Source organism: Symsagittifera roscoffensis, chromosome 3 (assembly GCF_963678635.1).
Source record: "Symsagittifera roscoffensis chromosome 3, txSymRosc1.1, whole genome shotgun sequence".
In the NCBI taxonomy this organism is placed as follows: Eukaryota; Metazoa; Xenacoelomorpha; order Acoela; family Convolutidae; genus Symsagittifera; species Symsagittifera roscoffensis.
This window is the reverse complement of record NC_087064.1, coordinates 3,028,058-3,046,131: the sequence shown is the minus strand read 5'-3', so window position 1 is coordinate 3,046,131 and position 18,074 is coordinate 3,028,058. Positions and strand designations below refer to the sequence as shown.

General features: G+C 35.6%; 2 protein-coding genes across 3 annotated transcripts in view; one reads left to right on the top strand and one right to left on the bottom strand.

Moving 5' to 3' along the window:
• Window positions 1–18,074, top strand: part of LOC134842848 (EKC/KEOPS complex subunit Tp53rkb-like) — a 391,122-nt gene that overhangs the window by 192,602 nt on the left and 180,446 nt on the right. The window lies entirely within an intron of this gene.
• The window catches only part of LOC134841320 (uncharacterized), a gene marked incomplete at its 3' end in the record, with an annotated part of 41,901 nt that continues 25,786 nt past the window's right edge, over window positions 1,960–18,074 (bottom strand). The window contains 4 exon segments of the mRNA XM_063857224.1: window positions 1,960–2,057; window positions 2,412–2,559; window positions 7,716–7,812; window positions 10,121–10,330. Of these exon segments, the coding sequence (XP_063713294.1) occupies window positions 1,960–2,057; window positions 2,412–2,559; window positions 7,716–7,812; window positions 10,121–10,330 (553 nt within the window).

Genomic DNA, 18,074 nt, shown 5'->3' with positions numbered 1-18,074 from the left:
ATTTTTTTTGCTGTACAACATTTATGTAGTAATTTTACAAAATTGGGCATGAAAAATGCTTTAGTAAGTAAGAATGCTGTAGTGAGTTTTAGTAAGTTTAACAATCGGTCAAAGTTTTCAAATGTTATTCTGGCAAAAATTGACAATAGGATCGGAATGAGCCGTTTTTATTGCACTTAGCTTGCTCAAGGAAACGCCAATACCGGACAGGCATTGAAGTTATGCCAGGAGATCTGTTATCAAAACATTAGGAAACTTGACTGTAATTTGCATCTAATTCGATATTTAGAAAAAGCATTATCCAATGAGAAACCAGAGTTTTTTTGAAGTGGCACGGAATATTCCGACGAAGCGGTTTGTCTCGACAGCGGTGTTTCGGAAGCATCAAATGCAGTCTGATACACGGATTTAAACGTTTTAGCTCACTGGATCCTAACGAGGTGTTATCCTAGCTGATTATGAGCTCCAATTTGCTACCCACTTCACCGTAACGACTATTTCTGGCAGCAGGACGTAAAAACGTGAAACGAAGACGTTTCATACGTGCATTTATAGAGCTCAATGAATTTTGCTCGCACCACCGCAGAAATTGGAACGTAAACCGCAGAAATTAAAAATGTAAAAAATTTGGGCTGCAATCCAATTAGAATAGTCGACACCGCTACCAACTTGTTAATTTTGCGGGCAAGGTTGTACAACGTTATAAACCAAATAAGAAAGATAAGCCGTCTGAGTTAGTGGGAGGGGGGTTTCCACTCTTTTCGATTTCCCAACAAATAACAACAAGACTGCTCGTATCAGGGCGAAGCCCTGAATGTTCCGACTGCCTTTTAAGGTTTATGGAGCAGTAATAACATTAAAAAATTAAATGTAATAAAACAAAATGAAAATTATTTTTTTTTTCTCAAATTTGAAATTTTTTATGGAAATCATCCCCCCACACGCCATATAAAGTACAAAAGGATAGATTTCGCTCCTTGTAACAAACCAATTATGGCAAATAAACTTCTTTTAACCAATTTGAAACGATTTCTAAGACGGATTAAATCTCCGCTTACGCGTTCATAGCGCGAAATATATCGCGCGTTAATTGTCCCAAATTGGCCAAAATGGTAATCTTTAAACCCCCATAACTTTACGAACAATGATCACAGATTTGAGCTCATGACAACAGTACCTTTCGAATGATATAAAAAAATTCCGTCAAAAATGGCTAGTTAAAAAGTCGAAATTTGTCTGAAGAAAAAAAAACCCACCCCGAGCACAAATATTCCGTAACTTTCGTATCGAAAGTCGGAACAACAAGCGTATATGACTAGTTTTTCAAACTGTACCGATTGGTTATAAGATAAAAAGTAAAATGATCTAGCCACAATATTTGAACGGTGCTCGCATAAAACCCAAAGACCTGCAGATCACAATTTATCGATTTAACGCTAGCGGTTTAGGTATACGATTCAATAAATCAATACTTTGATGAACCAAAACGGCAAACAAAGTTTGCGGACAGAGAAGCGCAATTGACTCTCGTAACATGAAATATCAGGGCTCTGATAGTCTTGCTTGCTGTGGAACTGACGGATGAACATAACTACAGTTGGATAACGACCATCCGGAACTACAGGATGCCTAGTGATGAAGTTTTTTCCTACTAGTTAGTTTTAATGTAAATGCTGTTAACACCCGAAAAACCGTTGACAATTTGCTTGCTTAGAAGTGTAATAAAAGGTCAATTCAACTTAGTCATTTGGCGCGACGTGATTACTTACTCAAAAAGTAGTTGAAGTCGATTTTACTTGGTCAGTAAGAAGAACGATAATATTTGTAACAGTTTGCCAAATCTTTTTCTTTGATCAGATATCGTGAGTCAAATTTTTACAAGAAAAAACCCCTCTGGGGTTTCGGGAGATTAAACAAAGTCTGGCATCGATTTGAAGACGGGAACATTTGTTTGATTACCTGTGGTGGAAAAGGGGACTTCTGGCGTCCGAGTCCAGATCCGGGAACGCCTCCAGGTCAGCCAGGTCCAACTCAGACTTGAAGATCCGCCCAGTGACCTGAATTAGAGATAAACTCACCATTATCTGAAATGACTTCAAAAAATCTTACAAATTATTAGCAAAATCAATTGAAAAAGAAAAGAAATATCCAAAAAAATTCAATGAAAAAAATGCTTATACAATTTTCATAAATGGAAATCCTATGATAAACATTTTTTCTATAGAACCCATGCATGGAATTGTATGATAAGCATTTTTTTGTATGGAATTGTATGATAAGTATTTTTTGTGTATGGAATTGTATGATAAGCATTTTTTTAAATGGAATTGTATGATAAGCATTTTTTTGTATAGGGTCAACCCGGGTATACGTGAGCTTATATGTTTGTAGCTAGTTGTCGCGCACCGTACCTTGCATATGCGACAGTTGTCAGGCAGGAACCGCACTTGGTCTATGTAGATGTCGAAGTCATCCTGGTTGGAGATCACAGCTGGCAGAGACTCCAGAGTCTTCAGGTTAAACGGGGTCCAGAAGGTGCGCTTAGGAAATATCTGGTCCCTAGAAATTAAAATTAGAACTTAAAATTCATTGTATTCTGGAGATATGGTTAACTTTTTTGAAGAAACAAAACAAAAGTTAGCACTTATTTCTTTTCAAGTATCAAGTATCACTTTCAATAAGTTATAACTTTTATACAACCTCGTTAACTTTTGACTCTTTTAACCATTTAAAAATTTTTTTTTTAAATGTTGCTACGATCCGATTCATTTGGAGCAGCCCTCCCTCAATCTGGGTTGGCAAGTGTGTTCAAAGGGCTTCCCTTTCGGTACCATTTTAGAACATTGATTTTCGGCCGACTCATGAAAATTTTGCGCCTTTGGCGCCAATGCATACAAATTTCAAGGAGGTGCGCATGTCAAAAAAACTTAATTTTTTGGTCAAAATTTTCGGTTTTTTGTTTCATTTTGCTTGCGGCGCAGAAACTTTTGGCCAAATCGTCTTTACAGAGTATTTTAAGAGCTCGGAAAGTCAATTCGGTCTGCCTAAAAAAGGTCGACCAAATTTCTAATTTGGAACCTGATCTAAACTACATTTTATGATTGGATAAATTAGATATTTTACCATTGTAAAGTATTTAATATTAACCAATCATGATCCATCTAACTAACAACCCACTTATTTGTAAGTGCTGAAATTACTTGTAATTTCAGCACCAGAGAGATTTGAATTTAACTTAGAAATTAGTTGACTCTCCAAGAGAACTTCAGCAGCCGCAATAAACCAGTGTACCCTAGATCTATTGAGCCTAGCAGAGACTAGTTAAACAACCTGAGACTAGATAAGTATAAGAGTAAGATTAGGATCGGTATTAGACTAAGAAGTTGCACGAATCTATCCGGCCGAAAATAAGATAGCGTGACGAGCAGACGGTGTACCCTATCCGAAATTACTCTATGAGTTAACCACCTCGGTTATAACTCATCTGGTGCGAAGGAACATAAACGAAGGAACATCATATATACCAGTTGATTTTCAAAAAAGTAAAAGTCAACCTGGTGGACATCTAAAGCCCCATAACACTAGAAGCACACGTTTACAAGAACTATCACTAGTCCCACGAAATTTTCGAAATTTAGCAATAACACATAATCCAAATTTTAGACCGACCATATCACAAAGTCCCATTCAACATATAATGACACACCATCCACTAGATGAAAATACATATGAACAAATTATAGAACAACCCCATACCACCGCTTTTCAGTCTCAAAATAATAATTTTTTTAGCCCACGATGAGCCGACAACTTGGATCCCTACACCGCTCAAATTCCCACCCGACCAACCTCAACACTCCAATTACAATAGTTCCACTTTTTGCTTTCCCGCCACCCGATTTCCCAACCAATAATGTAACATCAGGCATGAATTCAGACACTAATTCACATATCTGAGTTTTGTACTCCATCTCACAACTCAATAACCCAGATATTGAAACCCCTGATGAATTTGCAGACTCTGAACCATCTCCATCCAATAATTTTCAAACCAACTCCTCAGTTTTTTCAAAACCCATTTTTCAACCAATCCCGCCAAATAACCCACTCCCATCCATTTCTACACCCTCTTATGCTTCGCAAGTCACCCCAACCTACTCTTCATTTCATTCAGACCGATCATCCAATTCTCCAGATACTCCCGGAATCTCCCAGGAACTAGATAATTTTATCACCCTACAACAACAACCCTTCCACCTTGAAAATTCCACTATAAACCAGATTTCATCCACAATAGAATCATTAAACCCACCTACCCCTACACCCTCTTCAGCTTATACCGCATCATTAGCAACATCCTCCACATCCACCGAATCATCAAATAGCACTAATAGAGCTTATCGCACTTTCAAAAGAAAATTCCCGAACCATCCATTTCCAACAAAACCAGGAACAGCCCGTGAATATATTAATCATCCAAATCACACTAACACGAAAGATTTTTTAGCCATCACCCTACCCTCATTTCCACAGTATACTTTGAACACCCCTAACGACACTAACAACACACGCAGTTTTGTAGATGAACACGTTTTAATGCCTACACTTCAATGGACATCATATTATCATTTTACTAACCCCCTTTGCCTACCTTTATCTAATACTCACATCGATATAGAAAGAAATAAAGATATGCTATATCGACTCACCACACCACTAACACATAGACAATTAACTTATATAGGATATAAAAAGTCACTAAAAACATACACTGCACCCCGAGCTAACGAATACACGCTAGAATATTACGCTCACAACATCATCCGAACTAACCAATACCAATTTTTAGATGATGACCGTTTCGCTAACCCACAAATCACAGAAAAATTTTTCATCAAAACACCATATGTATTTACACTCAATATATTTGATCGCAAATTCGACCACATCATTTCTGAAGCACTAACCGACACACAAGCTTACGAAAGTTTTAAAGAAAAATTTCAATTATTTTCACTAACCTTTCATTTCCTTGCACCACACGAACGAGATTTGCACTGCTCACACGACATTATGTTACGCACTAAACAAACCTACACATATACATATTATCGCTTCATACAAAATCACTTTGATCTACACACTCCATCAAGACAACCACACCACCGTTTTCAATTTATTAACTCTAAGTACACTTCACCATTTTTTCTTAACTTCACATATTGCATCAAAGATACTAACCTTCACGGTATTCTTCGCAATTATGATCCCATAACCCAAATGTATATTTTTTGTCCCATCACAAAGACCTTCAACGCAGACGAATCCAGACCCTTCCTTATCCCACATGAATTTGTTCAACCTATAGAAATCCCCATATTAGAATTCATCCACAAGACTAAATATAACCACAAATTATATAATCTCATCCAAAACACACCCTATGAGTTTGCAGTTGGCACTGAAGAACTAAAAACCATTAAAGCACTTCAATTGCTTTGGCCACTGCTTCAAACTAAAAACATCATTGTCATACTAGCAAAGTTACTAACAAATTCCGACATAATCCACGACATCTTCCCCCACGGTTTTTTCCCCGACAACTAACAGGTAAGTATAATTGATACATATTCTTAACTAATAAATTTAAAATAAAACACTAACCATTCTTTATCCATGTTTTATTTAGATTTTTAGTCTTCATCTCACGATCATCTGCAAAATACAATAAAGAAAGATAAAAAATCGAAAACTTCTTCAAATTCTTCAAAACTCTATTAATATTTTATACTAGATAAATTCAATAAAATTCATACCAATGTAGAAAATTAATTTATAAATTATTTCCCTAAAAGCAGTAATTCTAATAATGATGAAAATTTGTAACTTAATTTTTCCCCAAAACTAGCAGTAAAATTGAAATTCTATGTAGTAAATTGATAAAACGCAAATGCAGTACTAACCTTTTGATATTCCATTCACTCGCACAAGAATTCTATCCATACTCGCACAGCTCGCCCACGAAGAATTGTTTCAATAATGAATTTCAGTTTCAAGCTTTCACACTCAACAACTCTAACACACGATAACAAGTTTCAAACTTTCCTTTAACCCGGTTGGAAAGGAATTATATACTAAACAAAACTAACCAACGCAGCTTACTAAACACCACAACACATAGAATAACAGCATGACTAAGAAAAGGAAACCAACGGTACCCAAACCGGATTAACCCAGTTTAAAACTGGATAATTTATTCTTTTGAAGACTATTATAAAGTCTAAGAAAGAAATAATAAAACACAAAAAAGTCGAAAGACAAACCCATACCAAAAACAATTTGACTTTTGAAAAAAGGACACAACCAACGAAACATAAGAAAAACCACAATAAACCCAACATAAAACGTTATCACATAACAGGACCTCTCACAGAAACCGCACGAAATCATACTCCCACTCCTGGCCTAACCCACCAGAGAGGACGTCCTGAGCATGCTCTATAGCCGGCCTAACCCACCGCGCTACATCCACGCTTTGTGACCACACTTCTATTTTTAATAAGAGGTACTCAAGGGTGAGTAACTCTTCAAAATAACTGAACTAAAACAAAAAGCTTTTGTGAAAAACTAACCAAAATCATAATTAAAACACCAAACTAATAAAAATTTTATAAAATGTAAATTATACCTTGCAGTATATAGATCAGCATACAACACCAAAGACGAACATCCAAAGACAAAATGACCCCACTACACTCGAAAAAGAATGGCCAACCACAATCAATATGCCGCCCACAATCACAACTCAAAGGATTTAGAGTACGACTTGACTTCGCAGAAAAGGACTTCATTGAACTAGACCAATGACCACCTCGATGTTCAAGTATACGTACAGATCCGAGTAACCAGGCATCCCCTCCACGCACAATCTCCACGCCATTCCCAGACAAGGTCAACCCAAAAGAAGTTCTCTACATGGAACAGAAAAACCTGTCATAGCCAACCATTCTGAAATCAGATTTGAGTTTGTTGCGAAAACCCAGTCGTTGTCATGAGAAGACACAGCGATTGAACCTGGAACTTCTCTAACACAAAAACCCAGAAGAATTATGATGTTCGCCAAATACCAACGTCCATCATCCATCCTTTGAATTACAGAAAGACTATTCTAAAAAACTCTGTAAAACCCGGATGGGTGGAACCTGATCTAAACTACATTTTATGATTGGATAAATTAGATATTTTACCATTGTAAAGTATTTAATATTAACCAATCATGATCCATCTAACTAACAACCCACTTATTTGTAAGTGCTGAAATTACTTGTAATTTCAGCACCAGAGAGATTTGAATTTAACTTAGAAATTAGTTGACTCTCCAAGAGAACTTCAGCAGCCGCAATAAACCAGTATACCCTAGATCTATTGAGCCTAGCAGAGACTAGTTAAACAACCTGAGACTAGATAAGTATAAGAGTAAGATTAGGATCGGTATTAGACTAAGAAGTTGCACGAATCTATCCGGCCGAAAATAAGATAGCGTGACGAGCAGACGGTGTACCCTATCCGAAACTACTCTATGAGTTAACCACCTCGGTTATAACTCAAATTTTCAAAAAAAATTGGAAAAACTGTTCCCTTTAAAAAAACTCCAGGGAATATCACTGAATTCGTCGAGCTATCAGTAAATGCCTCAATTATAATTCTGTATTTACCTTCGACCTCTTGGGGTGCCAGAAGGAGAAGGGGTAATGCGGTCATCCGGCCTGAAGATATTGCACTCAATGTAGGAACAATCACTCGCCAACACAACTAAAAGCAAGGTAATATTTTATCAAGATGTCAAAATATTGTTAATACTGTTAAGATGAGGGAAAAAATGACAGAAATTGTTTCTCTATTTGTTGCAGAGAGCCGAATGTTTGTAAAGGAGCCTTTTGTTAGTGTCGGCCAAGAGTTGAACGAAAATAACCTCATTGTTCTGTCCATTGAAAATGGGGAGGAACTTTGTATTCAGGTGTTTTAGTTTTTTTTTTTGTTTTTGTTTTCCACGCAAATTCAAGTATCACAAAAAATCGTCGGACTGGGTTGAGGGATATATCATATTAAAGCCCTTAAAGCCACATTACAAAATTTTCCTCTTAACTCGAGCGAAGAAAGCAAGCGAGCAGGCTTACAACAGCTGAAATGCCTAATTTAAGACCTTAAAACTTAATTTTAAGCAAGTTAAACTAGTTTTTGGAGTTTTTAGCTGCAATTGGGGAACCAAAAACTTCAAAAATTTTATGCAAAAAATGTTGAACTTATTTTTTAATTTTTATTTTAGTTTTTCCAGTCAGATTTGCCCATATTACTATGACTGTTTAACATGCCTAAATTATCTTTTTTCGTCAGATTCTTTTATCATACCAAGCAGAAAGAACTACATCAATTTGGAAAAAACTTTGTAAACCGTGGTTTTCTAACGACTGTGGTGGGAACATTCTATGCTACTTGCACAGTAGCTGGCTATCCTTGTTACTGTGTTGCTTAATACTAATTTCACCTTACAAACTTTTTCAAGGGCATTTTTATCTGGTACGATTTTGAATTGGCTTACTTTCTGAACCATGAATTTTCATTCTAATATAAACAGTTTTGTACTATAATTGAAAACTGTTCTGATATTTGTAAATTTATCAAATCAGATTTTGAATAATTGTTTCTGGGCTTTCGGTTTTGATTGAACCGTTTCGTCTTGGCTGTGCCTCTGTGCAGGGGCGGATCTAGGATTTTCTCGAGGGGGGGGGGCGGATTTTCGAAAAATTTTCCAAAATTTTGACGACCTTTTTTTTTTTTTTAGGTCGACCAAATTGATTTTTCGAGCTCTCCCAAAGCACTGTTTTGGCCCTACTCTTTGGCAAAAGTTTCTCCGCCGCAGGCAAATTTTTAAAAAAACAGTCAAAAAAGCCGTTTTTGGGCACTTTTTGAAAAATTTTTGACAAAAAAATTGCGTTTTTTTTGGCGCGCACTCCCCCTCTAAATTAGTATATATTGGCGCCGAAGGCGCCTTTAGAAAAATTTTAGGGTCGGTCCACCAAAAATGGATTTCTGAAAAAGTATCAAAGGGGGGACCCTTTGGGTCGGCAGGGGGTCGAATCCCTGAGGGGGGGGGGGGGCGCCCGCCCCCCCCCCGCCCCCCCTAAATCCGCCCCTGCCTCTGAGTGTCATATACTGGGTTATGATGAAATCGTGTTGATTATTTTTTTAAGTTTTAATAATTTTTTTAATTGAAATAGTTTCAGCTTGTTTTATCGGCTTAGTGAACTTTTTTTTATCATTCGAAATGCAAAAGGTGATCATTATTTTAAAATATAATTTTGGTGTTAAAGTTAAGTTTTAACTTCAATCTCTCAAAACTTTGTATTACAACAGTTTCTGGCTTTTTTTCGGATCTGTGAGTTCTACCTACGTGTTTGTTGGTTTAGTGGCTGCTCAGTCAATACGAAAGCTTATTTTACGCGGTATTTGTGTTTCGCGGCTGTTTTTCTGATTTATCGTCTTAATTCGAGCGAATAAAGCAAATGAGCAGGCTAAGAACAGCTGAATTATGCCTTATTTAAGACCTCGAATTTAAGGCCTTGAAAAACTAAATTTTTTAGAGTTTTTTATTAGAGTTTTTTAGGTTCATCTTAAGAACCAAAATTTTCAAGTTTTCTGAGAAAATTGGGAAAATTTTTCAAAAAAAAAATTAAAAGTATTTCAAGTCAATGATCTGCAAAAACTTTTGTCCAATTTGCCAACATTACTATGACTGTTTAATTTGCCTAAACTATATTTTTATAACAGATCTTTTTATCACACCAAGCAGAAAAAACTACAGTAATTTGGAAAAAAAACTTTCTAAACCGTAGTTTTCTAAAGACTATGGTCGGAACATTCTGTACTACTTGCACAGTAACCCGCTATCCTTGTTTTTATCTTGAATATTTATCATCCTTAGTTTATTGTCAATTTGATTATTTATGATTATGAAGAAAACAAATGGCAAAAACAAATGAACACAAACAGATCGTTTTTAATGATATTTGAACTTTTTTTCTACATTTATTTTTAGATCAGAAAAACGCAATGTTCTTACACTTTTGGTTGTTGTCCAGAGCTTGTGAACTGATATTGGGGGGCAGGTACCCAGGGGTCAAATCTACCTTGACAGTCTCGAAGGGGGGCTCCCAGAACGCCCTGCCACTCTCGTCCTCCCGCTTCCACATGTCCACCCTCGCATAGCCCAGCTGTATGGCCCGAGGGGCTATGGACCCCGGTGGCGCTTGTGCAGCGAGAATGCCACCGACTGAAACATGCAATTCAGTAACGTTTAAATTTGGATGAATTTTTTACTTGAATGAGTTTTAACTTGATGAATTTTAACTTGGATGAACTCTCACGTCATCACACAAACACATTCTCGACCGCTTTGTTGTCGCCCGTTACTTCAAAACCAGTAATTTCTCACTCCCCAAAACACTTCGACGTCGACGTTGTACCAGCCAGAGGAGAAACTAACATTTTCTCGAGGAAGGGTGTAGTCCCCTTCAAAATTAGCATTTATTGGCGCTCAGAGCAGAGCGCCTTTAGAAACATTTTAGAATTGGTCGGCTGAAAATGGATGTCATAAAGCAACACCAAAGGGGGTTGATTCCGCACCCTAAATCCGCCTCGAATCCCAGCCGCTCCTGTCTCTCCCTTTAGCTGTTGATATCAGATGCCATTTCATCCTTTTTTTCAGAGCTTTTCATTACATTATTCATATAATAACTCATTTAATTTCATTTTTTTTTCTATTTCAAAACAATGTGGAGTTTACTTCTGTTTTCTTTTGTTTCTCAAATTTTGTTTTTGGTCCAGAAAGATCAAAAACCCAATCAGAGTCAGCGCGAAATCAAAGGAAAGATAAATATTTAGTATCTTTTATTTTTACCACCAATCACTATAAAAACTAATGTCTGTCTAACTGAGTTAGGACCGATGTGGTTAACTCATAGAGTAATTTCGGATAGGGTACACCGTCTGCTCGTCACGCTATCTTATTTTCAGCCGGATAGATTCGTGCAACGTCTTAGTCTAATACCGATCCTAATCTTACTCTTATACTATCTAGTCTCAGGTTGTTTAACTAGTCTTTGCTAGGCTCAATAGATCTAGGGTATACTGGTTTATTGCGGCTGCTGAAGTTCTCTTGGAGAGGCAACTAATTTCTAAGTTAAATTCAAATCTCTCTGGTGCTGAAATTACAAGTAATTTCAGCACTTACAAATAAGTGGGTTGTTAGTTAGATGGATCATGATTGGTTAATATTAAATACTTTACAATGGTAAAATATCTAATTTATCCAATCATAAAATTTAGTTTAGATCAGGTTCCACCCATCCGGGTTTTACAGAGTTTTTTAGAATTATCTTTCTGCAATTCAAAGGATGGATGATGGACGTTGGTATTTGGCGAACATCATATTCTTATCCGGTTTCTCTTGTTAGAGAAGTTCCAGGACGCTGGAATGATGGATATCAATCGTTGTGTCTTCTTGTGACAACGACTGTGTTTCCCAACGAAATCAATCTGATTTCAGAATGGTTTGCTATGACGGGTTTTTCTGTTTTATGTAGAGAACTTCTTTTGTGTTCGACCTCGTCTGGGAATGGCGTGGAGATTGTGCGTGGAGGGGATGCCTTGTTACTCGGATCTGTACGTATACTTGAACATCGAGGTGGTCATTGGTCTAGTTCAATGAAGTCCTTTTCTGCGAAGTCAAGTCGTACTCTAAATCCTTTGAGTTGTGATTGTGGACGGCATAGTGGTTGTGGTTGGCCATTCTTTTTCGAGTGTAGTGGGGTCATTTTTTTTGGATGTTCGTCTTTGTTGTTGTATGCTGATCTATATACTGCAAGGTATAATTTACATTTTATAAAATTTTTATTAGTTCAGTGTTTTAATTATGATTTTGGTTAGTTGTTTTCACAAAAGCATTTTGTTTTAGTTCGGTTATTTTGAAGAGTTACTCACCCTTGAGTACCTCTTATTAAAAATAGAAGTGTGGTCACAAAGCGTGGATGTAGCGCGGTGGGTTAGGCCGGCTATAGAGCATGCTCAGGACGTCCTCTCTGGTGGGTTAGGCCAGGAGTGGGAGTATGATTTCGTGCGGTTTTTGTGAGAGGTCCTGTTATGTGATAACTTTTTATGTTGGGTTTATGGTGGTCTTTCTTATGTTCCGTTAGTTGTGTCCTTTTTTCAAAAATCAAATTGTTTTTGTTATGGGCTTGTCTTTCGACTTTTTGGTGTTTTATTATTTCTTTCTTAGACTTTATAATAGTCTTCAAAAGAATAAATTATTCAGTTTTAAACTGGATTAATCCGGTTTGGGTACCGTTGGTTTTCTTTTCTTAGCCATGCTGTTATTCTATGATTTGTGGTGTTTAGTAAGCTGCGTTGGTTAGTTTGGTTTAGTATATAATTCCTTTCCAAACGGGTTAAAGGAAAGTTTGAAACTTGTTATCGTGTGTTAGAGTTGTTGAGTGTGAAAACTTGAAACTGAAATTCATTATTTAAACAATTCTTCGTGGGCGAGCTGTGCGAGTTTGGATAGAATTCTTGTGCGAATGAATGAAAATATCAAAAGGTTAGTACTGCATTTTCGTTTTATCAATTTACTACATAGAATTTTAATTTTACTGCCAGTTTTGGGGAAAAGTTAAGTTACAAATTTTCATCATTATTAAAATTACTGCTTTTGGGGAAACAATTTATAAATTAAATTACTACATTGGTATGAATTTTATTATATTTATCTAGTGCAAAATATTAATAGAGTTTTAGAAGAATTTTAACAAGTTTTTTATTTTTTATTTTTTTTTCTGTTTTTTACAGATGATCGTGGGATGAAGACTAAAAATCTAAATGAGACATGAATAAAGAATGGTTAGTATTAATTTAAATTTATTAGTGAAGAATATGTATAAATTATACTTACCTGTTAGTCGTCGGGGAAAAAACCATGGGGAAAGATGTCGTGTATGATGTCGGAATTTGTTAGTAATTTTGCTAGTATGCGAATGATGTTTTTAGTTTGAAGCAGTGGCCAAAGCAATTGAAGTGCTTTAATAGTTTTTAGTACTTCAGTGCCAACTGCAAACTCATAAGGTGTGTTTTGAATGAGATTATATAATTTGTGATTGTATTTAGTGTTGTGGATGAATTCTAATATTGGGATTTCTATAGGTTGGATAAATTCATGTGGGATAAGGAAGGGTCTGGATTCTTCTGCGTTAAGGGTCTTCGTGATGGGACAAAATATATACATTTGGGTTATGGGATCATAATTGCGGAGGATACCGTGAAGGTTAGTATCTTTGATGCAATATGTGAAATTAAGAAAAAATGGTGAAGTGTATTTAGAGTTAAGAAACTGAAAACGGTGGTGTGGTTGTCTTGATGGAGTGTGTAGATCAAAATGATTTTGTATGAAGCGATAATATGTATATGTGTGGGTTTGTTTAGTGCGTAACATAATGTCGTGTGAGCAGTGCAAATCGCGTTCATGTGGTGCAAGGAAGTGGAAGGTTAGTGAAAATAATTGAAATTTTTCCTTAAAACTTTGGTAAGCTTGCATGTCGGTTAGTGCTTCAGAAATGATGTGATCAAATTTTCGATCAAATATTTTGAGAGTAAATACATATGGTGTTTTGATGAAGAATTTTTCTGTTAGTTGTGGGTTAGCGAAGCGATCATCATCTAAAAATTGGTCTTGGTTAGTTCGGATGATGTTATGATCGTAATATTCTAGCGTAAATTCGTTAGCTCGGGGTGCAGTGAATGTTTTTAGTGACTTTTTATATCCTATATAAGTAAATTGTCTATGTGTTAGTGGTGTGGTGAGTCGATATAGCATATCTTGATTTCTTTCTATATCGTTGTGAGTATTAGATAATGGTAGGCAAAGGGGATTAGTAAAATGATAGTATGATGTCCAATGAAGTGTAGGCATTAAAATATGTTCATCTACAAAACTACATGTGTCGTTAGTGTCGTGAGGGGTGTTTAAAGTGTATTGTGGAAATGAATGTAAGGTGATTGCTAGAAAATCTTTCGTGTTAGTGTGATGTGGATGATTAATATATTCACGGGCTGTTCCTGGTTTGGTTGGGAATGGATGGTTTGGGAATTTTCTTTTAAAAGTGCGATAAGCTCTTTTAGTGCTATTTGATGATTCGGTGGAAGTGGATGATTGTGCTAATGATGCAGAATAAGCTGAAGAGGGTGTAGGGGTAGGTGGGTTTGAGGATTCTATTGTGGAAGAAATCTGATTTATAGTGGGGGTGTTAAGGTGTAATGGTTGTTGTTGTAGGGTGATAAAAAAATCTAGTTCTTGGGAGATTTGAGGAATATCTGGAGAATTGGATGATCGGTCTGAATGAAATGAAGAGTAGGTTGGGGTGACTTGTGAAGCATAAGAGGGTGTAGAAATGGATGGGGGTGGGTTATTTGGTGGGATTGGTTGAAAAGGGGGTTTTGAAAAAATTGAGGAGTTGGTTTGAAAATTATTGGATGGAGATGGTTCAGAGTCTGCAAATTCATCAAGGGTTTCAATATTAGGGTGATTGAGTTGTGAAATGGAATATAAAACTGAAATATTTGAATTAGTGTCTGAATTCATGCCTGATGTTATATTACTAGTTGGGAAATCGGGTGGCGGGAAAGCAAAAAGTGGAATTATTGTAATTGGAGTGTTGAGGTTGGTTGGATGGGAATTTGAGCGGTGTAGGGATCCAAGTTGTCGGCTCATCGTGGGCTGAAAAAATTATTATTTTGAGACTGAAAAGCGGTGGTATGGGGTTGTTCGATAATTTGTTCATATGTATTTTCATCTTGTGAATGATGTGTCATTTTATGTTGTATGGGACTTTGCGATATGGTTGGTCTAAAATTTGGATTATGTGTTATTGCTAAGTTTCGAAAATTTCGTGGGACAAGGATAATGGATGGTTATGTGGTAGGGGTGGTAACTGTGGTGCTGTAGGCGTTATTTCTATATTATTATGTTCTTCGTCGTACGTGTTCTGTCTTGTCGCTATTTTTGTATTGTATTCTTTTATTTGTGCGTCTAAAAGAATTTTGTTTATTGATGATGAGAAAATTCCAAAAAATCCTGCAAATAGTATGCGTGTTACACTTGCTTGTCTATTTACCTGTGTGTGTATAGCGCATGTATTATAGATTCCTTTTAAAAGTGAAAAAAGAAATCCTATAAAGTTAAACATTGCGTATAGAATAGTCAATTTTTCTAAGATGTAATAGGGCCATCCTAGATAATCAAGAATTTCATTTTTTAGTGTAACAAAGCTAAAAATATTTATAGATGAGATATCTTGTGGTCGGTATTTTTCACCGTTTAGATATATATAGTCTTTAATGTCTTTAAAATATCCGCTAAAATCTTGTGTTTAGATATCTGCAAATCCTGCTGTTTCGGCAAGTTTGCGTAAATTTTGGTCAATTGATTGTCTTTGTATAGTGTCCATTTGTGTTAATAATTCTTGGAATTGTTGTGTTTTAATGTGATGTTGGATATCGGATTTTGAATATATTCCAATTGACTGTAAGTCGATATTTGGGTTTCGAGCAATAGCTCTAATGCTTTCGGGTGAAATTTTTTTGAGTGATTGCATTAATGTTGGGTATTGGGTAAGAAGGTAATATTTATCTTCATCAGGGTTCAGTTGTACTACATTGTGGCTATTTTCTGATCCACATGGGACTGCGGTATCCCAGAAATAGGTTCGTCTTGAAAGTGTGTCAACGAAATGTACTTTAATTTTATAAAAGATAGGTACTCTTTTATAACATCGTTTATCTTCAAAAACATATAGTGGTGATACTTTTTTGGTACAGGTATAAAACCATAAAATGTTTCCTTCGTAGTCTAAAAAATTTGATCTATTTCCTGATAGTAAATATCCTGCGTAGGGTATTTTTAATACTGCTAGTGCAAGTGATTGTAGGATTTGTGTCCTTTCTAATTCGCATAGTTGGTGAAGTGTTTCTAATTCAGAGAGTGACATTTCCTGAAAAATTCGGCTAATTGTGTAGTCTAATTTCATATCTAAGTGAATATCATAGTGAAAATAAGAATTATTCATTAGTGATAGTTCTTGTAAACGTGTGCTTCTAGTGTCATGTGGCTTTAGATGTCCACCAGGTTGACCATTACTTTTTTGAAAATTAACTGGTATATATGATGTTCCTTCGTTTAGAGGATGACTTGTGGCATAAGGGTCAATTTTTTTTTTCCAGTGGTCATGTCGAAACTTTTTTCGTATTCAATTAATATTTCAGAATATTATGTTTTGTGAAGTGGGTTTCTGTATTTTCATGCAAGTTCTGTTTCTTGATAAATTTGAAAACGTGTCAATTTATTTTCTATATTGTGAATGTTTCTAAAATCAGTACTTTTTTTTCGTGATGGATTTACTTTTTCATATGGAATTGATTGTATAAAATATTTTTTGTGAAATTTTATCATTCGGGCGTGTATTTTTGCTACTAGAAATGTTGTACATGTATCTTCGGGAAACCAAACAATTGTTGCTTGTGTTCGTGTTGTAGGGTCACAATAGCCTTGATCGTTTTTACAAGGTAATCTAATTCCTTGATAGATCATTGTGTTGTCAGATAAATCTCGTGTGAGTTGTATTTTTTCGAGTTGTATTTTCCAATCGAAAAACATTATTTCTTGATATCCTTTATTTTTTGTGTCTGCTTTGCAGTTTGATGGGTTATTTATACCAATTTGTGGTATCCAGTGTTTATCGTGTATGTCATAAGTTAATCTTCCGTGTGCGCCGTTGTATGGGTATTTTTCATCTAGTTTTATATGTCCTTGATATCTTTCAAGTTCTGCTTGATGTACAGAATCTGCAAAAACTTGGAAATATACTAACTTTCTGTCGGTGTTTTTATTTCTTGTGATATTTAGTCTGAGTAACTCTTTTTTACAATCTTCGGGATTGAGATTTAAAAGTCGTTCGATATTACTCTGGTAGAATGATTCGTGGTCAAGTCGGTTTTTATTTCCATTTGAGACTTGTGAACAATGTACTTTCTTTTCGGAAAATGTTGCTGTGAATTTGTATCCTATAACTGTTGTTGCTCGGGTTTTTGAATAGAGTGTCGCTATTACATTTGTAGTTTCTATAGCTTGGGGTTCTGTTTCGCATTGTGATACTTGATTTATTGCATATTTGTGTAGTGTTTTTTGTTCATTTTCTTCACAATCGTAATGTGTTACTAATAAGTCTTGGGGTCCTGTGCGGGGAGAAGGATTTATGTTCTGGTCGGAAATTACTAGAAAAAAGAGTTGAAGAAAAATTAATATTTTTAGAATATACATGTGTATGATAACCCTGCGTATGGGTTATAAAATGTGATGTAACCAATTGTCTTTTTGGTATATCTGTCGTATTTATATATTACTTCAGTTGTTATAAATAGTGGTGGTAGTGATTGAGCTGTTATATTTGGTGGGTTTAATGGGTAAGGATGTTGAGCAATGTTGTTTAGTTTAACCGTGATTTCAAATTTTAATTGTAGACTATTTTGTTGGAGTATTTGGATGTTATGATCACGAATGTCTTCGTGGATATCTTGTCTATATTGTAATCTATTAAGTTCAGAATATTATGTTTTGTGAAGTGGGTTTCTGTATTTTCATGCAAGTTCTGTTTCTTGATAAATTTGAAAACGTGTCAATTTATTTTCTATATTGTGAATGTTTCTAAAATCAGTACTTTTTTTTCGTGATGGATTTACTTTTTCATATGGAATTGATTGTATAAAATATTTTTTGTGAAATTTTATCATTCGGGCGTGTATTTTTGCTACTAGAAATGTTGTACATGTATCTTCGGGAAACCAAACAATTGTTGCTTGTGTTCGTGTTGTAGGGTCACAATAGCCTTGATCGTTTTTACAAGGTAATCTAATTCCTTGATAGATCATTGTGTTGTCAGATAATTCTCGTGTGAGTTGTATTTTTTCGAGTTGTA